The sequence below is a fragment of the Mustela nivalis genome, assembly GCF_964662115.1.
Source record: "Mustela nivalis genome assembly, contig: HAP1_SCAFFOLD_1984, whole genome shotgun sequence".
Classification (NCBI taxonomy): domain Eukaryota; kingdom Metazoa; phylum Chordata; class Mammalia; order Carnivora; family Mustelidae; genus Mustela; species Mustela nivalis.
Window position 1 is genome coordinate 55,521 of NW_028134680.1, and position 26,200 is coordinate 81,720.

Genomic DNA, 26,200 nt, shown 5'->3' on the forward strand with positions numbered 1-26,200 from the left:
TCCGAATTACAGCGTGGACACACGTGTCCCTCCTCCACGGCAGGCCGGCGGCTCTCGGTCACTACCTGCCGGGGGGCACTCTGTGCTCGGCATCCAGGTCGTCTTCCAGCACGCTGTGCGGCCCGTCCTTCTCCACGCAGTCCCCAATGGCCCGCAGCACGATGCGCAGCCGCCAGTCCAGCGCCTCCAGGTGCGGCCGGTACAGGACGGGGGCCACGCGGTCCTTGCGCAGGGACTCTGCCATCAGCAGGCTCAGCCGGTACTCCTCCTTGGCCAGGAGCTGCAGCCGAAGGTAGGTGGACTTCCGGACCCTGCCAGGGAGAGACAGGTCAGGCCCCAGCCTCTGGGGCCTGGGCACAGGGGACACCGGCACCAAGCCAGGGGCAGTCCCAGGCGGGCCCCTGCCTCCCGGAGGCGCTGCAGTAAGGGTCCTGCCTGGCAGAGCAGGTGGCCACGGGAGGCCTGGCAGTGCCCGCAGGGACCCGACACTCCAGGCAGACGCAGGGTGGGGAGGATGGCCCATGCATCCGGGAGACTGAGCCCAGCTCAGCCCCACACACCTTCCCCGGGCAGGGAGCTCCTGGTTCTGCCCCATGGCTTGGTTCCCCACCCGTAAAGGGAAGAGGTATGAGGGGGGAGCCCCAAAGAGGGTGGCAGCGAGGGGCACAGAGTGCTGGGGGGGCAGGACGCCAGTCTGAGCCCTAGTGTCTTCATCTGTGATGGGGGCCATCACGGCTGGCCTGAGACATGTGCCGGGAGGGGCTGGGGATGCCACAACTCGGGCTCCGGGTGCTGGGCTGCATGCTGCCAGGCTGTGGGAGTGAGGCTGGGGGCCTCTGCCCAATCTGTGGCTGGACTGAGGGCTCCCCGGGGGGCGGGGGGACGCAGAGTGGGGCGCCATACCTGCAGCACTGCTGTAAAGGCACCAGAATGGACAGCTCATCATGGGAATACTTCCCAAACCTGCCGAGGAAGCACAGAATTGTTGGGGACACGACACACAGGACACCTGTGTGCAGAGCCTGCAACAGGGCACTCCATGGGGGACCCCAGCCCTGCAGCGGGCAGCGCCCTGTGTGCCCTACTGGAGAGCCACAGCCATGGAGATGGGGCAGTGTGTCCCCAAGACACTGCTGTCCCCCAAGTCCCGGCTTTGTGTCCACAACGCCCCAGCTAACTGTCCCCATTACCCAGGACTGTGCCCCAGCCCCCTGGCTGAGTGTCCCCAGCACCCCCAGTGGACTGTCCTCAGCACTGTGTCCCTAGCACCCCCAGGTGAGTGTCCCCAGCACTGTGTCCCCAGCACCTCTGGCTGTCTCCACCACCCCAGCACTGTGTCCCCAGCAACATCGGCTGAGTGTCCCCATCACAGTTGCCTATCAACAGCACCCCCTGCTGACTATCTCTAGCATCCCTGCTGAGTGTCCCCAACACCGTTGCCTATCACCAGCACCCCAGCACTGTGTCCCTAGCACCCCCAGCTGACTTTCCCCATCACCCTGGCTGAGTGTCCCAGCACCCTCGGTTGCCTGTCCCCCACCCCGGCACTGTAACTAGCACCCCTGGCTGAGTGTCCCCAGCACCCGTTGGCTGTCACCAGCACTGTGTTCCCAGCTCCCACAGCTGTCTCAAACACCCCCTGCACTGTATACCCCAGCACCCGGACTTAGTGTCCCAGTACCCCTGGCACTGTGCCCCAGCACCCCCGACACTGTGCCCCAGCACTCCTGGCTGAGTGCCCCCATCACCATCCGGCGGAGTATCCCCAGCACTGTGTCCCTAGCACCCCCGGCTGAGTGTCCCCAGCACCCCCGGCCTAGTGCCCCCAACATCCCAGCACTGTGTCCCCAGCGCCCCCAGCTGGCCGACCCCAGCACCTCTGGCTGACTCTCCCCAGTGCCCCTGACTGTCTCCACCACTCCGGCACTGTGTCCCGCACCCCTGGCTGACTGTCCCTACTATCCCTGGCTGAGTGTCCCCAGCTTCCCTGGCTGACTTTTCCCAGTGACCCTGGCTGAGTGTCCCCAGGATCCCAGCACTGCATCCCCAGCACCCCCAGCTGTCTCTACCACCCCGCCCATGACCCCAGCACCCACAGCTGAGTGTCCTCACCCACAGCTGACTGCATCACCCCAGCACGTGTCCTCAGTGCCCCTGCCCGACTGTCCCCAGTGCCCCGGGCTGAGTGGCCCCAGCACCCCCAGCTGACTGTCTCTAGCACCCCAGCTAAGTGTCCCCAGTACCCCAGAACTATATGCCCAGTACTCTTGGCTGACTGTCCCCAGCACTTTGACCCCAGTGTCCCCAGCTGACTGTCCCCAGAACCCAGCACTAGATCCCCAGCACCCCTGGCTGACTCCCCAGCGCCCCCAGCTGAGTATTCCCAGGATCCCAGCACTGTATCCCCAGCGCCCCGGCTATCTCCACCACCCTAGCACTGTGTCCTGTGTCCCCTGCACCCCTGGCTGACTGCCTGTATCACCCCAGCACCGTGTCCTCAGTGCCCCTGGCTGATGGCCCCAGTACCCACAACTGACTGTTCCTAGCACCCCTGGCTGAGTGTCCCCAGTACCCCAGAACTATATGCCCAGCATCCTGGGCTGACTGTTCCCAGCCCACCAGCACTTTGACGCCAGTGCCTCCAGCTGACTGTCCCCAGTACCAAGTACTAGGTCCCCAGTGCCCTCAGCTGACCGTCACCAGCACTGTGTTCCCAGCGCCCACAGCTGACTCTCCCCAGCAGCCCTGGCACCGTGCCCCAGCTTTCCTGGCTGAGTGTCCCCCACACCCCCAGCTGACTCCCCAGCACCCTGGCGTTGTGTCCCCAATGCCCATGGCTGATTGTCCCAAGCGCCCCCTTGTGGAGTGTCCCTAGCACTGTGTCCCCAGCACCCCTGGCTGACTCCAGCACCTCAGCACTGTGCCCCAGCATTCCTGAGTGTCCCCAGCATGCTGGCACTTTTCCCCCACCATCCTGGCATTGTGCCCCATATCCCCTGGCTGAGTGTCCCCAGCACCCAGTCTTGTGCCCATCACCCTCAGCTCACTGTCCCTAGCACCCCAGCACTGTGTCCCCAGCACAGCCAGCTGTCACCAACACCCCCGGCTGAGTGTCCCCAACATCACAGCATTGTGTCCCCGGTGTGGGACTAAGTGTCCCAGCACCCCCGGCACTGTAACCTAGCACCCCAGCTGAGTGTCCCCACACCCCCCAGTGGAGTGTCCCTAGCACTATGACCCCAGCACCCCAGCTGGGTGTCCCTAGGACACCTGACTGTGCCAAGCACCCCTGGGTTAGGGTCCCAACACACCCAGCACTGTGTCCCTAGTGCCCCCAGCTGAGTGACCCCAACTATAACCTGGCACTATAACCTAGCACCTGGCTGAGTGCTCCTCGCAGGAACTTAGCCAGCACTGTGGCTAAGTGTCCCAACACCCCCAATACTATGCCCAGCACCCCCAGCTGAGTATCCCCAGTACAACCGGCACTGTGCCCCAGCACCCTGGCACTGTAACCCAGCACGTCTGGCTGAGTGTCCCCAGCACTGTGTTCCCAGAACCCACAGATGACTGTCCCCATCACCCTGACACGGTCTCTCCAGCACCCCTGGCTGAGTGTCCCCAGCACCCTAGCAATATGTCCTCAGTGCCCCTGGCTGTCTGTCCCCAGCACCCAGCCCTGTGTCTCCAGCACCCCAGCTGAGTCCCCAGAATCCCAGCACTGTGTCCCCAGTGCCACTGGCTGACCTCAGCACCCAGCACTGTGTCCTAGGGTCCCCGGCTGACTATCCCCAGTACTTCTGGCACTTGCCCCAGCATCCTGGCACTGTGTCCCTAGCACCCCCAACTGATTCTCCCTAGCACACCTGGCTGAGTGTCCCCAACAACCCAACACTGTCCCCAGCACCACCGGCTGAGTGTCCACCTGGCACTGTGCCCCAGCAGCCCCTGGCTGACTGGCACCAGTACGGTGTTCCCAGCTCCCATAGCTGACTGTCCCCAGCACCCCTGGGTGAGTGCCCCCAGTATGCCCAGTGGAGTGTCCCCAGCACTGTGTCCCCAGTGCCCCTGGCACTGTGCCCCAGCACTTTGGATTGACTGTCCCCAGACCCCTGGCTGAGTGGCCCCAGCACCCCTGGATGACTGCCCCTAGCACCCCTACTGAGTGTCCCTAGTACCCAAGAACTATATCCCTAGTGCCCCCTGCTGACTGTCCCCAGCACCTCCAGCTATCACCAGCAATGTGTTCCCAGCTCCCACAACTGACTGTCCCTAGCACTGTGTCCCCAGTACCCCTAGTTGACTGTGCCCATCACCCCGGCACTGTGCCCCAGGATCCCTGGCTGAGTGTCCCCAGCACCCCAGCACTGTATCCCCAACACCTCTGGCTGATTGTCCCAAGCACCTCTGGCTTAGTGTCCCCAACATCCCAGCACCATGTCCACAGTGCCCCTGGCTGACTCTCCTCATCACCCCAGCACTGTGTTCCAGCATCCCCAGCACCCCAGAACTGTGCCCCAGTACCCCTGGCTGAATGTCCCCAGCATCCCAGCACTGAGTTCCCAGTACCCCTGGCTGACTATCCCCATCACCCCGGCACTGTGCCCCAGCATCCCCAGCTGAGTGTCTCCAGCACTCCGGCTGGCTCTCCCTTGCACACCAACACTAGATCCCCAGCACCCCCGGCTGTCACCAGCACTCTGGCACTGTGTCCCTAGCACCTGGGCTGTGTGGTCTTGTCTTTGCTGTGCCAGCACCAGACACAGGCCCTGGGATGAGGCATGTCCCTGAAAGTACCCTAGTGTTCTGGCTGCTGTACTGGGGTCTGAGACAGGCTAAGCAGAGAAGGTGCCCCCAGGGTCTGGCCACGGTACTGTCCTTGGCAGTTGGGTGTCCGCAGCCCCCACACCCAACTGTCCAGGTGCCAGGTGCCAACTTGTCCTAGCACCAGCACTAGTAATCATTTGGGAAAGGCAGGTCCCTGTACCCACATCTACCCAGCAGACGGCTCTCCTCGGTGGCCCAGGACAGCCCAGGGCCCAGCATGCAGTGGCCACAGGCCCTCTTTGTGGGGTAGGGATGGCCACATGTCCCAGTTAGCCAATCCCATGTGACTATGTGATGGGCAAAGTGCTCCTCACGGCCTTTCTGGGCAAGCAGCCTCTCTGGGCCTCAGTTTCTCCTGGGCAACATGAGAACATCGCAGGACTCAGCACACAGGGGTGACCCTGGGGACCAGGAGGAGTAACACTACCAATGCTTCCTGCCATCAGGAGCTGGAGACCCAGGGCCAGCACCCTGCATCACACACACAGCATCTGTGGGGGACGGCCAGCATCCCCCACTCAGAGCCTGGTCCTCCTGGGTCTGGAGGAGTAAGAACGCGGCTCACCCTCTTCCATTGTCCAAGTGGATAATAAACGTCTCGTTCCCAAACTTCTCAAAAGTCTCATAGTGATGGCGGTCCATGTTTCCTGTGGAGAGAAGCAAGCTGAAAACTCAGGAGCCGACTCTCTACCTCTGAGCCTGGAGCCCAAGGGACAGAGCAAAGCAGGGGCTTGACCCCTGCTGGGTCACACACAGGGTGGACGCTCCTGGTGGAAGCCCGGGCTGCTGACTTACCCATGAGGAAGTCAAAAATGGTCATGTCCATGATGTCCAGAACACGGTGGCTGCTGTCATAGGGGGGCGTCTGCTTCACCTCCTCACAGTAGTCGGGGTCCACTTCCCACCTGTGGGGGAGCCCATGTGAGAAGGTCAGTTTCCTTCTCTGGGTGGAGAGGGAGGCCCAGACCAGCTCAGCACAGCGGGATTATTGCAGTGAGGACTTGGGGTGGAGAGAGGTGATCACCTCCCAACCCCCTGCTCCTGTTAATGCAGCCTCTGCTGGCAGCTCAGAGCAGAGCTGCCAGCAGAGGCTGCATTAACAGGAGCAGAGTTGCCAGCTGAGGCTGCATTAAGACCACCACAGAGGCTGATCACCAGCTGAGGCTGCATTAAGATCACCACCATGAGGCTGCATTAAGATCACCACAGAGCGGAGCTGCCAGCTGAGGCTGCATTAACACGAGCAGGGGGTTGGGAGGTGATCAAGCCATGTCTGGAGGCTGCTGTTCGCTCCAGATGCCAGGGTTCTGGAGGGTTAGGACCTGGACACCGCACCCCAGAGACCCCTTCACAGCCATGTCTTCAGGGACAAGAAAGGCACGGAGCGAATGCAGAGTTCCAGTCCTGAGAGGCTGTGTTTCCAGCCTGCACTGGGCCGGCGGCACCACGTGGGGGATGTGTCTGGTTCCCAGAATGAGGCCGCCCTTCCTGCCTTCTATGCATGAGGGGCGGTGTCGCCCACTGGGGGCAGGCAGAGTTGCGTGTGCCCCCCTTTCCTGATACTCCCTCCAGCCTGAGGCTGCCAGCAGGCCCGAGGCCCGTCTGAGCACAGTGGGCAGAAGCCTCTGAGACCCCTGCGATGCCAGCAGAAGGATGCGGCCCCGCATGGCAGGGCCTGCCTGACACTCACTCTGCTTTCTTCCGTTTGTGGTACGAGCGCCTCCAGGGGTTCCGCCACGTCTTCCTCTTGGCCAGGGACAGGTCAGGCAGGAAGGCCGCCAGTGAGCCCTCAATCTGGTCCGGCTTCCCGCACAGGGCGTGTTCTGTGGAGCAGTAGTAGGAGCACTCCCCGTAGAAGCAGATGTTGTTGGCTGGGGACACACAGGCACACAGGTGAGGGGGGCAATGCCCTATTGCCAGCCCTGTCTACAGTCTGTCCCATGAGGCACGTCTACGCGGTCTGTCCTACAACCCCCTGTCTACACCATCTGCCCCACGGGCCCCCATCCACAGTGTCCGTCCACAGCGTCCGTCCAACAGGCCAGGCCCCTGTCTACACCGTCTGCCCGATGGGTCCCCATCCACACCATCCATCTGACAGGCTGGGCCCCAGTCCACACTGTCTGTCCCACAGGTCCCCATCTACATCGTCCATCCTGGGCTAGACCGCCATCCACACCATCTGTCCCATAGGCCCCTGTTTGCCCCACTGGCCACATTCATGCCATCTGTCCCATGGGCCCCCGTCCACACCATCTGTCCCACGGGCATCGGTCCCACAGGCCCCCGTCCACACTGTCCATCCTACGGGCCATGTCCACACCATCCGTCCCACGGGCCCCCCCATCCATCCTAGGCTGGGCCCCTGTCCGCACCATCCATCCTGGGCCATACACCTGTCCACACTGTCCGTCCCATGGTCCCCCTCCATACCATTTGTCCACGGGCCCCTGTCTACACAGTCCATTCGGGGCCGAACTCCCATCCCATCCATACTATCCATCCTAGGCTAGACCTCCTCCCTCCATACCGTCTGTCCCACAGGCTCCAGTCCACACCGTCTGTCCCATGGGCCACATTCAACCATCTGCCCCACAGGCCTCCCTCCACACCACCCATCCGGGCTAGACCCCCCTCAACACCATCGGTCCCACGGGCCCCCGTCCACACTGTCTGCCTGACAGACTGGGCCTGTCCACTGTCTGCCTGGACAGGCTGGGCCCCCATCCACAGCGTTTGCCCCAGAGGCCCCCATTCACACCATCTGTGCAATGGGCCCCCATCCACACCGTCCATCTGATGGTCCCCGGTCTACACTGTCTGTCCACGGGCCTCTATCCACACCATCCACGCTGGGTTGGACCCTCATCCACACCATCCATCTGATGGTCCCCGGTCTACACTGTCTGTCCACGGGCCTCTATCCACACCATCCACGCTGGGTTGGACCCTCATCCACACCGTCTGCCCAATGGCCTGGGCCCCCATCCACACCATCTGCCTAATGGGGTGAGCTCCTGTCTACACCATCCATCCAACGGGCTGGGCCTCCATTCACACGATCTACCTGATGGGCCCCTGTCCACACCATCCATCTGATAGGCCAGGCCCCGACCACGTCATCTGTCTGACGGGCCCCTGTCCACACTGTCCACCCAATGGGCTGGGCCCCTGTCTGCACTGTCTGTCCGATAAGCCCCTGTCCACACCATCCACCCAATGGGCCAGGCCCAGTCCACACCGTCCACCTGACCAGCCAGGCTCCCTGACTTTCTCCCACTGGATCTCACAAATCAGTGCTGCCTGTGGTACGAACGCTAAGGCCCACAGAGGGGCGCTGACCTGCCCAAGGCCACACAACTGGGGGAGCTGGCACTAGGATCTCAGACTGACACCTACCGAAATTCTAGAGTCCATGCTCAGTGGCTTAAAAGAGGCATTCTCCCCATGAAAAAAGTATAATGCTCTTGGCGGGAGAGAACGCTTGCCAGTCTCAGCTCTGACAAGGGTCTAGCACGCAGCCCACATGAAGAACTCCTACGACCCACGAAGATAAATAGACCCACTCGTAAATGGGCCAAGGAGTTCTGCAGATTTTCCCCTAAAGAAACTACAGAAACAGCCAACACGGACATGACCCCACCTTGGTCATTAGGGGAGTGCCGCGGGGACCACGGTGAGACCCCGTTTCCTACACCCCCAGCCAGTTTCAGTCGGGAGAACAGACACTAAAGGGTATTGCTGAGGGCATGGGGACACGGGAGCTGCTTCAGTACCACTGGGCTGGACACGGTGTGGCTGCTGTGGAAGCCAGGCTGGTGGCCTGTCTGAAAGCTAGTGTGGAAGGACCCATGACAGAGCAATGCTACCCTCGAGGGAAGCGAGCACGCGTGCATGCAGCACCCGGCACCAAGGGCCCGTGGGAACAGAGCTGCGGGGCCCCCCGCTGTCCCCCCGGGGCTGTCCCTCCATAGAACAGAGTGCACTCTTTACCCAGGAGGAAGCCTCCACCGGGGACAATCCATGTGAACGTGACACTCAGTGACAGACGCCACACGCTGTCGCATTGTGTGTGTGAAACGTCCAGATAGGCAACGGCACACAGAAACCCTGGGGGTTCAGGGGTGGGGGGCCCAGGGGGGTGATGGCAAACAGGGGTGAACAGAACGTTCTGGAACAGGTGCTGACGTGGCACGTCGCGAATGCACTAGAAGCTGCAGAACCGCACCCTCCAAAATGATGAACTTCATAAAAAAAAATAAATCAGAGGGGCGCCTGGGTGGCTCAGTGGGTTAAAGCCTCTGCCTTTGGCTCAGGTCATGATTTCAGGGTCCTGGGATGGAGCCCCGCATCGGGCTCTCTGCTCAGCGGGGAGCCTGCTTCCTCCCTCTCTCTCCGCCTGCCTCTCTGCCTACTTGTGATCTCTGCCTGTAAAATAAATAAATAAAAATCTTCTAAAAAAATAAAAGCAGAACAAATGTTACTCCATTTAACCACGCGCGGTATGGACACGTTACTTAAAAAACAAGAATAAAATGCCTTGGTCGTTTAGTTGCCGCAAAAAGAGGGTGAACATTACGGTACGGGACTCAGATCGCAGGGAACATGGGTCATTTAGGGTTAGCGTGCATCTCCCGCTGCCTAGTTTGCTGATTTGTTGCCAGACGCCTGGCCAGGTGTCCCGTACTGGTCCAAGACGCTATGGCACTTGTGTGCACACAGTGGTGAGGTTCACGTCCTCATGGTCAGTGACTCTGTGATTGCGGTGGGTGGGGGAGCTCTCAAGAGCCTGAAGTGTGTAGGGACACGGCGGTCAGAATGGCGGCCACCACGCTCAGGCCCCTTCCCAGCGGTGCAAACGGCCAGCTTCCCAGACAAGGGGTCTCCTCTCTGGACCACGCAGGGTCTCTGTGGCTGGTGAGCAGCCAACTGGGGGACACGGGAAGGCAGCTCAGGGGCTCCCACGGTGCTGCCTGCGCACAGTGAGCCCCTGCCTGCATCACCGGCCTCTCTGCCTCCCTGGGACCTCGTGATCCCAGAACCAGTGCAGCAGGACAATGTGGGACGGACCCGTCTATGAGCTCGCCTGTGTCGACACGTTCGTCCACGTCCCACTGACGCACCATAAGCCTCAGGCCAGGTGGCGGCTCCTTGTTCAGGAGGGTAACCTTTATCTGATCCCCTGGGCTGGAGCCCTGGGCTCTGCCATCTAAGGGCAGAAGCTGCTGTGAGACAGGTTAATGCTCGGACAGAAAGGCGCTTTGTGAGGGCATAGCGTCCTCACCAGAGAGCCAAGCCTTGTTCTAAAGGAATGGCCAGGGGGCGCCTGGGTGGCTCAGTGGGTTAAAGCCTCTGCCTTTGGCTCAGGTCATGATTTCAGGGTCCTGGGATGGAGCCCCGCATCGGGCTCTCTGCTCAGCGGGGAGCCTGCTTCCTCCCTCTCTCTCCGCCTGCCTCTCTGCCTACTTGTGATCTCTGCCTGTAAAATAAATAAATAAAAATCTTCTAAAAAAATAAAAGCAGAACAAATGTTACTCCATTTAACCACGCGCGGTATGGACACGTTACTTAAAAAACAAGAATAAAATGCCTTGGTCGTTTAGTTGCCGCAAAAAGAGGGTGAACATTACGGTACGGGACTCAGATCGCAGGGAACATGGGTCATTTAGGGTTAGCGTGCATCTCCCGCTGCCTAGTTTGCTGATTTGTTGCCAGACGCCTGGCCAGGTGTCCCGTACTGGTCCAAGACGCTATGGCACTTGTGTGCACACAGTGGTGAGGTTCACGTCCTCATGGTCAGTGACTCTGTGATTGCGGTGGGTGGGGGAGCTCTCAAGAGCCTGAAGTGTGTAGGGACACGGCGGTCAGAATGGCGGCCACCACGCTCAGGCCCCTTCCCAGCGGTGCAAACGGCCAGCTTCCCAGACAAGGGGTCTCCTCTCTGGACCACGCAGGGTCTCTGTGGCTGGTGAGCAGCCAACTGGGGGACACGGGAAGGCAGCTCAGGGGCTCCCACGGTGCTGCCTGCGCACAGTGAGCCCCTGCCTGCATCACCGGCCTCTCTGCCTCCCTGGGACCTCGTGATCCCAGAACCAGTGCAGCAGGACAATGTGGGACGGACCCGTCTATGAGCTCGCCTGTGTCGACACGTTCGTCCACGTCCCACTGACGCACCATAAGCCTCAGGCCAGGTGGCGGCTCCTTGTTCAGGAGGGTAACCTTTATCTGATCCCCTGGGCTGGAGCCCTGGGCTCTGCCATCTAAGGGCAGAAGCTGCTGTGAGACAGGTTAATGCTCGGACAGAAAGGCGCTTTGTGAGGGCATAGCGTCCTCACCAGAGAGCCAAGCCTTGTTCTAAAGGAATGGCCAGGGGGCGCCTGGGTGGCTCAGTGGGTTAAAGCCTCTGCCTTTGGCTCAGGTCATGATCCCAGGGTCCTGGAATGGAGCCCCGCGTCAGGCTCTCTGCTCGGCGGGGAGCCTGCTTCCCTCTCCCTCTCTGCCTGTCTCTCTGCCTACTTGTGATCTCTGTCTGCCAAATAAAGAAAATCTTAAAAAAAAAAAAAAAGATTTTAAAGGAACGGCCAGGGCAGGGCCCCAAGAGCTTCCCAGGGGTATGACCTTGGTATGGGACTTCCCCTCCTCGTGCCTCAGTGTCCCCACCTGACCGAGGGCCCCAGAAGCACATGCTCGTGGGTCGAATGCTGAATATGGTGACTGGGTCGACACCAGTCTAGCAAGCGAGTCAGAGGCTGGTGCAGGGGGGCGGTCATTGGCTCAGCCCTGCACTTGGGCAGAAGCGGGCGAGCAGGAGGAAGGAATGTGAGCCCTTTTTCATCTCAGTGACGATAATCGAGATGGTTGGCTGGGAAAATCTGCCTTCCCCACACCCCAAGGCCAGCTCCTCCAACACCTGAGACCTCGGGGGAAGACGGGCCAAGGACCCAGCAAACAGGTGACTCTGCACCAGAACCCTCCACCCGTGAGGCCTGAGGGTCAAGCCATCTCTACCTCGCACGCGCCCATCTAGCTCCCAGCCGGTACCAAGCTCCCCTGTCAGCTCCTGGCACGTTTCCCTTTCCTGACTGACCCCAGACAGAACCACTCGGGCCCCTGGAGGTGGAGGGGATGTCCGCCGCCGATTAATGTCTCCAACATGCACCTGGTTCTCGAGCAAAGCTCTGTGGGCAGTGTGGCAATGGAGGGTTCTAGAAGGGCAGGCAAAGCACCAAGGCTACCAGTGAGTCTGAACAGACTTTGTTTTCTAGAACGAGGTCAAAGCTCGCTCCTGCCACTCTGCTGCTTTAAAGAAAACCACACATCCCTGCGATTGTCGTGTGGCACCTGGAACATGACAGCTGCAGCACACGGAACGGCACACCGCCGGAGTGGGACAGGCCCGTGCCGTCACCCGCTCAGACTGAGAACCAGCTCCGTGGTTTGTGTCTAAGAAGGAATCCACGAGCCTTCAGCCGCCCCTGTGGGACATCAGTTGTGGGGTTCTGGACGCTGCCAGGTGCACAGCCCCTTCCCTGCGAGCCCCCAGCGAGGCGGCCACGCGCCCGGGCGAGCACCTCTGGACCCAGAGGCAGGTGCCCGAGGGGAGCTCCCTCTGCACCAAGAAAGCAAGATAGAGAAGTTTCTTGGTTTGTTTGTCTTGCTTGATACTCAGACTCCAGCTCCTCCCCTTCATTTGGGCAAGTCACTGAGTCCCGTGTATCCAGGGCCCATCAGCAGACGACGGGATAAGCCATCGCGGTGCGTCCGTACACAACAACAGGACTCCGACGAGCACGCGGGACACCAAGCAACGACCCGGGGGACTCTTGACATGGTGCCGTTGGGCACCGGGAGACAAAGTTACACCCGTGTGCCACCCCCACTTGTGCACAATGGTAGGAAAGGCTCAGTAGCCCTCAGAGACCAGGAACAGACCGCATCGTTGGAGAGATGGGGCAGGACGGGACCGGGGCTTCTCTGCTCATGGAAATTCACAGAACTCTGTCCTTGGCTACTAGTGACGGCGTGTCAGCCATGCCTCCACAGAATCACGCACAAGGGGGGATGAGGAGACAGTGTGCCCCCGCACTCCTGCCTAGGAATCGAATGGGGAACCCTCTAGCAGGTACATAGCTCTACATGGTAGAGCCTGGTATGCAGCTGGCGCTCACTAATGTGTATGTCCCTTTGCTGTGGTAGCACGGCCCAGAGCCTGCCCGCCATGGGATGACCCAGTGCCCAGGGCGCCCTGTGTGTGGGACCTCCGGGCGGGCCCCATCCGCGGGGTATGGGGGTGACCCACACGGAATGGGCTCGTTTCTGGCTACAGGGACGCTCTCCAGCCCGAGTGGCCACAGGCACGACGTGCTCTTGGCAGCTACAGGCCGGCCCTTTCTGCCGGCCCTACACCAGTCCCTCAGTGAGCCTCTGAACTAGTCCAAGACAGAGCCGGAGAGCAGCCGTCTCATGTGGAAGGACGCTGGTGACAGGTAACCCGGGGGTGAGTGTGGGGACATGGTCATGTTTTATCTTAACTTCTGAACACTGAGCAACATCCCCAGAAAGCGTGCACTAGAACCTGCAGAAATGGCTGACATGGAGTGGCGACGCAGCCCGGGGTCCTGTGGCGTGGCCCAGCCCCCAGGGGATGCACCACGCTCAGGGTCAGGATGAGGGCTTGGTCACACAAGAGTTCTTCCCAGTTTCTCTCCTCCATCTTGGAAAGGGAAGCAGGCTCGTGGTGACGTGTGTGGGAAGCCTGGCGAGGGGCAGCTTACCTGGGGAGATGAAGAAGGTCCTCCACAGCTTCTTGTCCCTCGTCACATCCCGGATCTCCTTCGTCATGTTGACCATCCTGCCGGCCACGGGCGGGACCCGGCGGAAGTCCAGGATCCTGGCAGGAAAGGGATGGGGAGAGGGTCTCACCTCCGTGCCCCGGCCAGCTCTGGGCTGGTGAGGAATGAAAACCCCTTTCTCTGCGTTCCAAGGTGGGGTCCCCCATCCCCTGGACTCTGGGAACTGACCCTGGAGCCAGGCCCATGACTGCCCCTGGAGGGTGCACAGCTCTGGGCAGGCAGGGGGGCTGCTGAGAGGCTCACGACACGGCCACTCACCACCCCCTGCCCAGCTCCCCAGCAGTGAGAGGCGGTGTGGACCCCGAAAGGGCATTCACATGTGGCTTGGTAGGGCTGTCCTAGGAGACGGGTGACGGGTGGTGGGGGAGCGGGTGTGAGACTCGTGTCCCCTGGTCTCACGTGGCCCCAGGGCTGACATCCCGAAACACCCTGCCTTAAAACTCCCAGAACTCGTACTCCTCCCCCCTCTCCCTGGTGAGCCATGCCCGCCCAGGTCACCGGCTGCTCTGGGTCCTCTCCCGCCCGGCACCGTCCTTGGTGTGGGGTATGCAGCATGACTCTCTGGGTTAGGCCATCACAGGACAGACCCACCTCTGCGCTGCAGGGCAATGGTTACCAGCACGGCCTGCCTCAGTTTCTACTCTGCACAATGGGGTAATGACAGGACCTTCCCGGCCGGGTGTTGGGGGGACACCCCCCCCACCACGTATGGTGCTCAGACCCAGGACGCAGGCGGGAGGGCTCACCTGTCCAGGTGGAAGGCAGCGATCTCCGCGTTGTGCCTCTCATAGTCTGAGAAATAAAAGAAGTCAGGGGGCGTCTCCTGCTCCCTCGTTTGCCTAGAGAAAACCAGACGAAACAAAAGGTTGATCACTGTCAAAACCCTCCAGCAGGCGGGTTCTGGTGGCTTGTGCCGCCAGCGAAAACAGGCTGTCATGCTTCCAAGAGTGCTGTGAGCCCGCTATCCAAGTCATCCTTGAAGACCAATCTGTATAAACACACAACTACGAAAGTCAGCCTAAAAAAGCAATAAACGTTGAAACCTCATCACTTCCCGCTTACTTTACGACACCCTACTGAGTGCTCTTGGGGCCGCTGACACCTGTCGCCTCTGCAGGTGCCAACAGCATAGAGGGAGGGGATGCGTGTCCCCCACACCAGCTTGAAATCAGCCAGCGAGGAAGTATTTGGACCCCGGGATGGGGATGGGCCAACTCTTCCGGCCAGGCTTTCCCTTAGGAAGGAGCAGGCTACTGAACACTGTGCAGCCCCCCACCCACCAGGTCTCCACCGCCAGCCAGATGCAGGCTCTCCAGGAAGGCAGAGGCTGAAGGCAGCCCCTGGCTCCCGAACCCAGGGAGCTGGGGCAGCCAGGAACCACCTCACACAGAATGAGGGGACTTTCCTGGGGCGTGAGCTGGGGGCCAGGTTCAGGCTGCACAGAGGCTCCCTCAGCCCACTCTCAGCCATCCAGCAGTCCACCTGCCCAGACAGCCCCCCCTGCGAGGGTGCGAGGGAGGCTCTCTTGGGGCCACTTCTGAGCCCTACAGGAGGTGATCCATTTTCCAAAGTTCCATCAGGGCCCCGGCTGGTTAGGACTGCAGTCAGCTCCCTCTGCCCCTGCCCCTTCCCCTTCCCCTGAGCTTGAGGGAGCACCACCTGCTGTCTCCTACTCTCCCACACCCACTGCCTTTGCTCGACTGTTCTACCTTCCTGGAACCATCTTTCCCTCGTGTCTCCCAGTGGATAAGTCAGCATTCCCAACTGTGTGTCTCACCTGCCCAGGGACTTGTAGCACAAAATAAGTCCTCAGAGAGGTTGGAGTTTGGGTAACATGCATACTGGAGCACCTTCTGGGGCCTCAACAGTGCCCAGTAGCACTGTAAAGACCTTGACAAGGCCTGCAGCTATATACTGACTACAGTAACCCATTTTGTTCGAACCACATTATCACACTGAACTTGCGAGAACTGCTGGTTGGCCCCATTTCTGGCTCCTGCTCAAAGGCAAACGCTTTCATACTACTTTTTCTGATGCCACAGCAAAGATGTCCAGGCTCATCCTGGACCCTCCTGGACTGGCAAGCAGACAGGAAGGCTCTGTCTAGAGCAACGCTGTGCTCCAGTCCATGATGGCCCACCACAAACCCAGAGCCCGGTCCCAGCCGCTGCCCCACGCCTCTGTAGCACGTTGCGGGTGGGGGGCGGTGAGCACAGCCGAGTCTCCTCAGGCTGGCTCTGTGTGCAGCCCTGGCACGACCCACGACCTCCCTGCCTCCAGGTCTCCCCCTCAGGAGACAAATGAACTCTAGGACCCCCTTGAGTCTGACATCTGTGCCCCACAGTGAGCTGCAGACAGCCCCTCCCCCAGGATTAACACGTAGCCCTCTGCCCTGGCCACCGGACAGGGCTCTCTGGAAGGGGGACTATCATTCTGTAAACACAGGTACTTAGCAGACACCCGAGCAGCAGGGACGACAACCAGTGCTGGACCTCAGCAATCCGGGGATGTGCAAAATCGTGTCAGGGCAAAAACGCTCCTGGCACAAAATCCAGGTGTGTTCTGTGCCCCCGCCTGCACTTGTGGGGGCAGTGTCCACAGGAGGCACTTTCTAGGCTGGGCCATGGATACAGCTCAGCCTCGAGCTGGTAAGGATTTACCAAATGCCAGGGATCCTCCCTGCTCTGCAAACACAGGATGGGGACAACCAAGGGCCAAGGGCCTCACATGGGATGCAGCCCGCAAGATGGGGACTTGAATGATGCCCACTCAGGCCCTGCGGCTGGCCTTGCTGGGCAGCACAGACCTCCCCACTTTGTGGGCTCAGCGATCCTCGTGGACCTCCCCACCTTGCGGGTACTGTCCTGCGGGGCTGAGCCTGCTTCTTGATGCGGCCTCTGTCCCTGGCCCCTGCCCAGCACTGTCCAAGCACGTTCCATGGGGATGGGCATGTTCTCCATCTCACCAGTCCACATGTGGCCACAAGGGACTCGAAAGGTGCCCGAGTGTGTGCTCCGTTCTGACTGAACACAAAGAGGCCGGCCTGGCTCTGGCCGTTGTCCCGGGCAGGCAGCTCGAGTGGATGAGGCCTCTCTAGTGCCTCTGTCCCTCTGTGTGTGTCTGTCATCACCTGAGTAGGACACTGGGCCCAGATCCTTCTCTGCTGGCCTGTCTCTCTGCTTCACCTCTCCAGGGCCATGCGCATGCACTTGACCCCGGGGGTCCCTGGCCTGATGTGGCTCTGCCTGCTCTGCAGGTTGGACATCCCTCCCTCCACCTTCTCAGTCAGAAGGCCACCTGTGGCCACTGCCTCCAGGAAGGCCCTCTGGAATAGTTCTGTCCTTTCAGAGGCCTCTCCCTACCTGTGCCTGTGTGGCCCCACAGGGCACCGCGCATCCACATCCCCTCTCCCCCAGCTGCCCCACAGAAGAGGCGTGTCCCCAGGCCCAGCTCTATACCCGAATGGGGGAGTGGGAACAGCTGCTTCTTGGGGCTCTGTAGGCAGAGGTCCACTGCCAGCCGTCAGCGTGGGGACACACACACTAGTAACTAGGGTCCTCAGGCCCAGTCGGGCACACACCGGTAGGGCCCCCAAAGCCTTGTCCTCGTAGGTGGGCCACCGAGACCCAGGGAGCGGCGGGCTTAGTGATGACGCTGAGGGTCACTGTGGGTGGGGCCTGCTGCAGACCACATGTGCACATGTGCACACATGTGCACACACACGTGCGGGCCCCCTCACCGGCTCAGGCTGTCAGAAGGGTCTCAGAGAGAACTAGGACCCTGTCCACTGCCTTTTCTCTGGCAGAGCCAGCCTCCCATGAAGAAGCCTCTGGGGGCGGGAAGCAATCTTTTCATTTCCTTGTGGGGGAAGAGACTCCAGGCTCAAGCTGGAGGAACGGGACTGGCCCATCCCCCCGCCCCCTGCCCCACTCCTGGCCTAGAGGCAGGCAGGCCTTTGGGGGCAGCCCCACTGCACACTCCGTGGCCGGACCTCGGCTCCTGAATGCTCAGTCCCACGGCCTCCTAGCCAGATCAGCCTGCCGAGGGCCCGTGCAGGAGGGAAGCAGAGGAAGTAGCCCCGAGGGGGCGGGGGTAGGGGAAGCAGGCAGCCCCAGGGTGCTGGCCAGGCTCACCCCAACACACGTCTCATCTCCCCATCTCCTTGGTGCCTACTCCCTACGCCGACTATTGCCACCAGACACCTCCTGGCCCCCTCCTCGGCTCTGCCCTCCTCTCTCCTCACCCCTGCCGCCTCCAGCATCAACAAACCTCTCCCAGACCCAGCACTCAGGACTTCTCCATCTCTGCACCTTTGCCTGTGCGGGGCTCTGCGCCTGGGCTTGCTTCCCCCATGCTCCCCAAGATCGGCCTCAGCCCCGCGGGCTTTCCCGGGCAGCCCGGGGCCTTCTGCGGAAGAACAGGGCACTGCTACCTTAGATTACGGTCTGCAGGGCCTGGGGCAGGAGGGCCGAGCCGCGTGCCTGCTTCAGAACAGGCGGACGATAAACAAAGGAACAGGTAGAGGAAGAACAGGGAATGGACACAAATCGGTCTGCGGCCCCGAGCTCTCCCACCCGCACGTCTTCAGTTTCTACCTTCATCACCACCACCAGCACCACGTGCAGTGGCGTTAGCTGTGAGGCTAAAGAGGAAGCACTTCTATTTGCCAACTCTGGCTTTTGCTTCCTTTTCCCTCACGCCAGCCCCCGACTCCGATCAGGTCACACACCTGGAAAGCAGGTGGCTCTGGGCCCTGCCGCTCCGGGAAGAGCCAAGCCCAGAGGCTCTGTGACCAGGTTCCAGAATAGTTTCTGGTGCCCTCACGTCTCCCACCTCAGGGCTTTCCAGCAACCTCTGCGTTCCAGCTGTTCACACCAGGAGCAGCTCTGTCTTCTGCCCTGAGGCCACACACAGGCCTCGGCTTGGCCGTCTTAGCTTCCCAATGCCCCTCCCCAGAACGACCCGGAAGGGTGGAGAAGTGGAGATGAAGTGCTCTTTGTCTGTGCGCTCAGGGCTCGTCTCCCCTCCTAGAGGCTCTGAGGTGCTCCCGGGGCCTCTGTGTTCTTTGGGCGCGTCTCCAGATGTGTGACATGCCTGTGAGTGGCTTTAAGGCTCCTTCAGGCTGTGAGCAACTTGGGCAGGGGCCCCGCTTAATCAGTGCTGGTAAGGATGGAGCAGGGAACTCAGGAGACACCTGAAGGGGAGGGTGGGCTCCAGTGTGGGCCTCCCGCTTGCTTGTTGCAAACACGGTGCCTGTGGGCCGGAGCAAAGGGCTAGGTCAGCCCCATGCAGACCCGGCTCCCCAAGGCCACCGGGGGTGCTGAGGGACTGTGCTCAGCCCCGACCCTCAGCTTCCCCAGCCTGGGAGGGGGTTCTGTGCTCTGGGCGTGGCCAGCAGACCCCGCTCCTGTCCTCAGAGTGGTCAGGACTCCCACACACGGGGGAGCTTGAAGTAGGAACAATGGCCAGAAGAGGCCCAGGACGGGCAGGTGGGGTGCTCAGGGAGGACGAGGCTGGCTCCCTGCTGGTCTTCCTGCTGCGTGTCCATGCCCAGATCAACAAGGGGAGTGGAAATCTGCCAGCTCTGCACCCCCGGCGACAGAAGGAGGCGCGCAGGATCCACCCAGCTGGTTGCCACCTGCATGTTCGGGTGCCGAGACATGGGCCATCAGCAGGACTCCTGCAGGGAGCCCCGACCAGCCAGAGAGGAGAACTCGGGGGATCTGAGAGCTGGGGGCAGGGGGCACGGGGACTCTTCTCTGGCCCGGGCCACGGAGCAGGGGACAGCATGGGGGCATCTGTGTGGAGTGGGGACCAGGAGGAGATGGGACATGGTGCCCTCGGTGGTGAGGTCCGCCCGCTTCCTGCCACATCCCGGGTGGTGCTGGAGAGCTGAAGGGGCTGCGGCCGACTGGCCTTTTAGGGAAAACCCTTTGGAAAAGTACTGAGCTCGCTGCACGGGCGGGAGACTGCACTCAGCTGAACCCAGTTACCGGGCAGCCTCTCCTTCCTCCAGGTGTCGTGGAGGAAGCCAGCCTCGGTGCAGGGCAGATGAAGGGCGTGGCCTGCCTGGGGCACCGGGCTTCTTCCTGGAGTGTGGGGCATGGAAATGTGGAAAGAAGATGCTATCAGACACCCCGGGGTTGGCTAGGCACCCAGAGCATGTGCCTGCCCTGGCGAGGGGTGGGGAGACCGGGCTGAGGACGAGCGTTTCCTAGAACACTGGGTACCTGGGAGCACAGAGCCAGCAAGTTGCCGTCCTTTCCTGCGGACTGAGAGGGCTGGGGGGCGGGCGGCAGCCTCTCCAACGGGCCCAGGGGCAGGAGAAGCCTCCCCGTCTGGTCACCCTCCTGCAGGTCACTGCCCCCATACACAGAGCAGTCAGAACCTGGGAGCCACCCACCACCCCGACAGCTGCTGAGGTCAGAGTGAACCCCCCACCCCGCCCCGCCCCAGCCCTGGGCAGGCCTGAGCAGCGGGGAAATGGAAAAGTGTACACTCACTTTCCTCGGAAAACAGTGGCTAAGGAATCAGGCACAAACCACAGCCAAGCGCACGGTTTCAGGGAAAAGCCTTGGCAGCAGTGATGGAGGGTCAGGGTGGAAAGACGGGCAGAGCCTGGTGAATTCCGGAGGCCTGGATCCCGGGAAGGTCTCAGTCCTGCTCTCTAGGAAGTTCCTAAAACCTCACACCTCCACCCAGGCAGACAAGCGTACTGGGTCGCACAGGCCACGAGAAAGCAGGCAGTGGAGGCAGCCCCCAGGGGTACTCAGAGCATCCTATGCCAGGCCTGCTAAACCTGTCAAGGAGCTGCTCAGGGCCAGTTTTGGGGGCCTCCAAGACTTCCACATTCCTTCTCTCCCCGTCTCCAGAGCTGACCACACCCAAACTTCATCCCTTTGCTGGGAAGGAAGCACCATAAAGCTGATCATGCATTTTTATACTTAAGTGAGAATGACTGCTATGTTGGACTCTCCCAGGAAATCTCTGGTCTGAATTTCCTTAAAGGGCAGAAGGAATTTTGCAGATGGAATTATGTCTGGGATCTAGAGATGGGGAGACGATCCTGTACTGTCTGGGGTGGAGGGTGGGTAATGTCATCTGGAGGGTTCTTATAAGAAGGAAGCAGAGGGAGGTCTCATGGCTGAAGAGGCCACAGCGGTGGCTTCGAAGAGAGGCTCTGGGAGACACGCTGTTTCCTCCCCTCCTCCAGCTTCAAGAGGCTGCCTAAGGCCTTCCTTTGCAATGAAACACATGATCTCCCGGAGCCTCCAGAAGGAACACAGCTGGCAGATCCCGTTGAGATTTCTGACCTCCGAGCCTGCGGGAGGACGGTTCAGGTGGCTTCACACCCCTGCATTTGCAGTAACCTGCCGCAGAAGCACAGGGAACTGATATGGAGCCGTTGGCAGCCCTGAAGCAGCAGGAAGGACATGGGATTTAGCAATCTTGGAACAGTTATGAAATCCGGTCCGTTTCCTCAGATTTGGTCATGCCATCCCCGCGATATTTCTGAGACTTTGAGGAACTGACGCAGAACATTTGGGGAGAAGGTGCCTCTCTTTTCCCAGAAGCCAAAGAGAGGTGGAATCCAGTAAGTAGCAGGCGAGTCCCCCCCCTCCCATCCCTGTCCCCATTTTAATGACAAGGAAGTCTGAGGTCAGCCAAGGGGAAAAGGCAGGTGCAGAATCACACAGGTAGAAATGGCCAGTGCTGGGTTCTTTCTTAAGGGATTCCCCCTCCCAAGGTCAGACACGGCTCCAGCTCTGGGTACTGGGACAGCCCCAGGGACTCAGAGCCAGTCAGGTGCCCAGCTTCTTGGGGACTTGGGGAAGCTGTGTGCAGGCTTGGAGGTCTGGCTGCAGGAACAGTCCCCCGGGCCCCAGAAAGGTCCTGGCTCCCAACAGCTGTGACTTCCACGCTCAAGTTTGTCCTCAACACAGCAGAACCCCTCCCTTCCTCCTTTACAAGCAGGCTCCCCACCCCCGCCCAGTTCCCCCCGTCACTATTAACATCTCAGTGTTCTTTAAGTTGTGGGAAAACAGAAAGCTTGGGCTTGGTTAAAAATAGAGGAAATTGGCAGCTTTTTACCAAAGCCTGCGGGGGAGGCAAAGCCAACCGTATCCAGCTCCTACTATGATCTAAGCTGTGTGTGCGGAGTCACTCCCTCCACCTTCATGACAGCCTGCGAAGTGTCCCCGTCCCCCCCCCAGATCCCAGCCAGTCAGAGAGGTCTCAGCCTGCAAGCGGGAGGCCTGGTTCAGGCTGTGCACTCGGGTCCACGGGCCTGAATCAGCCCCATGGCGCCCCAGAAAGGCTCTGATGTGGGAGGCTGCGTGGAGTGTGGGCTGGGCCCCATTCTCTCCACTGACGCCTGAGAACAGCTGGTGGAGAGGGGTCGGCAAGCCCTGCGTGCCCTCTCCAGGCTGGCCGGAAGCAGGTGCGCCCCCAGCCCCCTTGGAGCAGCGTGGCAGGGGAGGCGGCTCAGGGGAGATGCCTCGGGGAGCAGCAAGGACCCGTGGTCCTTCCCCCTTGCTGCTGCCGCTGCCACTACCACACCTCTGGGCTGACGGAGAGGGAAGGAGGCGTGCAGTCCTGGGAGGGGTGGGGGGGTGCTGAACGCTGGCCCGGTCAGTGGGTGCCACACGGCAAGCACGGGGACTGAGACCAGGCAAACGCAGAGCCAGAACAGAAGCGACAGCCAACTGCCAGGTCGGACTCTGGGGAAGGGGCCCCTGGGGGACTGCTCGGGGCACAGACAGCTGTCACACAGCTGTTTCGGGCATCTTAGGCAGAGCTAGGGGCCCCCTGAGTTCCCTGCAGATGGGAAACTGAGGCCCAGACAGAGGAGGGCCACACCTAAACTTTGTGTGTATCAGGGAACAGCTCTGCCTGCCAAACCCTGCAGGACAGAAGCAGAGAGAAGGGAACGCTCGGGAGGAGCTCCCAGGAAGCCCATCTGCAGGTGTCCGGGCAAGCACCCTCAGCGGGCAACACGTGTGTCCGTGCTGGCACACACAGCAGGCAGCCACGGCTCCCTTGTGCCGGGCCCCCTGCTCACCAGGGCTCCCCACCAACACCCTCCCCAGATGAGGACCTAGTGTGGCTGCTTGGGTGATCCCCAACCCCCCGGACCTCCTGCCTAAGGGGATCCCATCCAGGGCATGTCCACAAGCACGACCCACCAGTGTCTCCTCCCTGATCACCAGGAACAACGTGGCTCACGTCACTCCTGCTCGCCCTGAGGGCACCCCACGGCACCCCAACGCACCTAGGATCACGATTTCCCCCCCACCTGCTGCCACCCAAGTCCCACTTCTACCATCTGTCCATTGTGATGAGAGTCGGCAGAACTTGAGGGAGCCTGTTTTGGTGCCCCAGGCCCTTTGCATGTAACTGTTATCCCTGGAATGCTCTGACCATTGACTATCTACTCTAAAGGACAGACTTGGCCCCACTCACAGGCTGAGGCAGGAGCTGGCCAGCTGCGGGTGTTGGGACAAATCCCTGCTCCCCTCTTACAAGGACACACAAGGCTACATTCAGGCTAACCCAGGTTCCTGGGACCAGGGTCCGATATCCTAGGGGCCCTGGTTCCCATTTCCAGGGATAACCTCGGGGAGGCAAAGCACCAGACAAGGTGAACGCTTTCCCTTTTCCTCCTGAACACAGCAGATCCCTGACTCACCAAATGAAGGCACAGAAGCAAAAATTAGCCTTTCCATCCTGGGTAATTTTCCCATCACTCACACAGCAGAAAACAACCACCTTGCCATCAAGGAGATATATTAAGCTGTTTAATATCAGGTTTTCGGCTGGCAGATGTTCTAGAAGGGGAGAGAGAGAGGCCTGTCCCTGGCAGCTACTTTAGCATGACCTTTCAGCCATGAGGCCCACTGAGTATTTCCTGCTAATTCTGGCCCCGTGTGGGTGTGGGGGGGTCTGTCTCTTTAGTAAAACACGCTCATCGTATTCAGATCCTCTGGCATACGTTCATCCACCCAGACTCTCTGGATCTGACCCATGTTGCTGGAGCTGCAGCAGCCTCTGTGGGGCTCTGTGGCAGCAAAGGGGGCATGGCCACTCCCCCCATCAGTGCTCACCACACCCGTGGCACATGCACACCAGAGAAACTTTGAGAGTGAGGGCCACAGAAAGGCCTAGAAGAGTGGGGAGGCCCTGGTAGAGTCGTCATGGGGCTGGGAGACGCTGTGTAACACACTCACATGCCCTCAGCCCTGGAAAGCACACCTGTTCCACAAGAATCTGGAGGTATGACGCTTACAACAAGAACCAAGGCCAGTCATGAAGACACGGGGTGCACCGGCCTCTGTGGGGCCTGTTGGAAACTGCTGCCGCGACCTGTGAACACTGCCCCTGCTGCTCTCTCGGCAGCGTTACCAGTACTGCTGGTAATGGTAGCCCACACAGGTCATCCCACGGGGGGGATGTGAGCATCAAGCAACCCAGAAGCAGCCCTCCTGCCTCAGCCTCCCTGTGAGAGGCCGCAGCCTCCCAACGGTCTCCCCTCAACAGTGGGGCCAAAACCACGAAGAAGCCCAAGGAAGCTGGAAAGTTCTACGAAGAGCCCATGCCCGTCCCAGGCCTTGTTTCCTTCCAGAATATTCCACGAGGAACCCACACCCAGCCCTAGGTTGCATACCCTCCAGTTGTGTGGACCCGCCCTAATCATCTCTCCTGAGGAGAGCTGGTTGACCACACTCCTGCATCCAGCCGTCTTCCTGCGACCGCCAAGCCCATCGCAGCTCCTTTTTCTCTACTAATTCTCCTGGAGGAGATGGGAACCTCCCTTTCTGCATGGACAAGGGGAAGGAGGTGCTTGTGCTCACGGACCCCTGATAGTAGCAGGGGTGGCTTCACCACACCCTGGCGTCGGGCATCTGCCTCAGATTCCCACAGTCCTGGGCTTCCAACCTGTCCTGCTGTCCTTCCTTTCGCCTGTGTGAATGATGTTCTCACCCCACCTGCTCCAGACTCCAGGCAGCCCCAATCCCAGGCAGGATCCTCAGGGAAGACCCTGGCAGGACGTCGGTCCCAAGGAAAGGGAGCAAGAGTCCCAGAAACACCCTGGACCCAAGATCATACCTTCGGTCACAAGTTACCAACTAGCAGTTGTATTCTGTGTGGCCTCCAAGGCATTTGGGATGCTTCTCAATTAGTTACCACCATTTTTGAAATTTGAAAGTTAAGCAGAAAAAGAAAGCCATTATTATGAAAAGAGAGCTTATCCTAAAAATTGCATATTAGGACAGATGGTCAAGATCTGGTGAACACAGGCAGCTGCCCCTTCCGGTGGAGTCCGTGCCTGGCAGATTGCCGGCCCCCTCCCCCCTGCCAGCAGGCTCACACAACTTGCATGGTCCTTGTGGGCACTTGAGGGTGCAACCCACACTTTAAATGCAATGAACTCCCTCTAGCCAGCACACAAATGGCTTTGTTGGCCCTCCCAGGAGATGGTGGAGCAACCTGGGCCCCAATGGGATACCCGAGCCCTGGCATCATCAGGATGGTCATCAAGAACGTGGATGCTGGGTGCCTGGGTGGCTCAGTGGGTTAAGCCTCTGCCTTCGGCTCAGGTCATCATCTCAGGGTCCTGGGATCGAGCCTCACATCAAGCTCTCTGCTCAGTAGGGAGCCTGTTTCTCTCTCTCTCTCTCTCTCTCTCTCTACTTGTAACCTCTCTGTCAAATAAATAAATAAAATCTTTAAAAAAAAAAAAAAAGGAAGAAGAAGAACATGGATGTTCCTCGTGAATTTTCTTGAGGTAGCCTGGCTTTCAAATACTCCTCCACCAGGAACAGATTTTCATGTGCCACTGAAGGCCTTAATTATTTTGGTAGCATGGTCTTTACTTTATGCAACAGGAAACTACAGTCGGTGGGGGGGCGGTGGTCAATCCAGCTCCTGCGAGTTTTATAAATAAAGCTTTACTGACAGCCATTGTTTGGCTGCTTCTGGGCTCGGAGAGCAGACCCAAGGAGCTGAGACACAGACCATATGGCCTACAAGACTTAAAATACCTATCAGCGGGCCTTTTATAGAAAAAGTCGCCTGATCCCTGAGCCATGCAGGAGAGGCCAAAGTCACCTTCTTTAGGAGCATTCTTTGGTGTCTGTGTTTCGGTTCCTTGTTTACAACACTAAAGCTCACCGGGGTAGGAATGATCTGATGAGGGCTGGGAGAGGGAGGACTGGGGACACCAGGGAGAGGAGGGGCTGGGGGGCCGGACCCCTGGGTTGCTCACTTGCCTCGATGGGGAGAAAGCCCAGAGCAGTCCCCCACAGTTCAGCCCACAACACCTCTGGGAGGAAACGCTGCATTTTCCGCCAGAAACCTGGTGCTGCTCCCTCCAGCACAGACCCGTCCCGGCACCAGGCACCCCCGTCCCAACTGGTCCCCAGCACTTACTTCATGGTTTTGAACAGCGCCTGCCCATAATTCTGGAATGTCATGATGAGTTTGAGCTGCGTGCCCCCCGACTTCATGGCTGCAAGGGAGAG

At 60.1% G+C, this 26,200-nt stretch overlaps 1 protein-coding gene across 1 annotated transcript; it reads right to left on the minus strand.

Moving 5' to 3' along the window:
• Nucleotides 1-26,200, minus strand: LOC309858192 (extracellular serine/threonine protein kinase FAM20C-like). The gene is made up of 8 exons (XM_082750877.1): nt 26,109-26,200; nt 14,426-14,518; nt 13,602-13,717; nt 6,518-6,698; nt 5,623-5,732; nt 5,393-5,474; nt 904-963; nt 1-311 (listed from the first exon to the last, which is right to left on the minus strand). The coding sequence occupies exons 1-8, from the start codon at nt 26,183-26,185 to the stop codon at nt 62-64; spliced, it is 969 nt and encodes a 322-aa protein (XP_082607003.1). The 5' UTR covers nt 26,186-26,200; the 3' UTR covers nt 1-61.

Bases quoted from the DNA above. Each gene is read 5' to 3' on its own strand.
- LOC309858192 (XM_082750877.1), bottom strand. From the start codon at position 26,185: ATGAAGTCGGGGGGCACGCAGCTCAAACTCATCATGACATTCCAGAAT. The intron at 14,519-26,108 runs GTAAGTGCTGGG...GGTTTTCTCTAG, and splicing joins GCGCTGTTCAAAACCATGAA to GCAAACGAGGGAGCAGGAGA. The intron at 6,699-13,601 runs GTAAGCTGCCCC...GTGTGTCCCCAG, and splicing joins GACCTTCTTCATCTCCCCAG to CCAACAACATCTGCTTCTAC.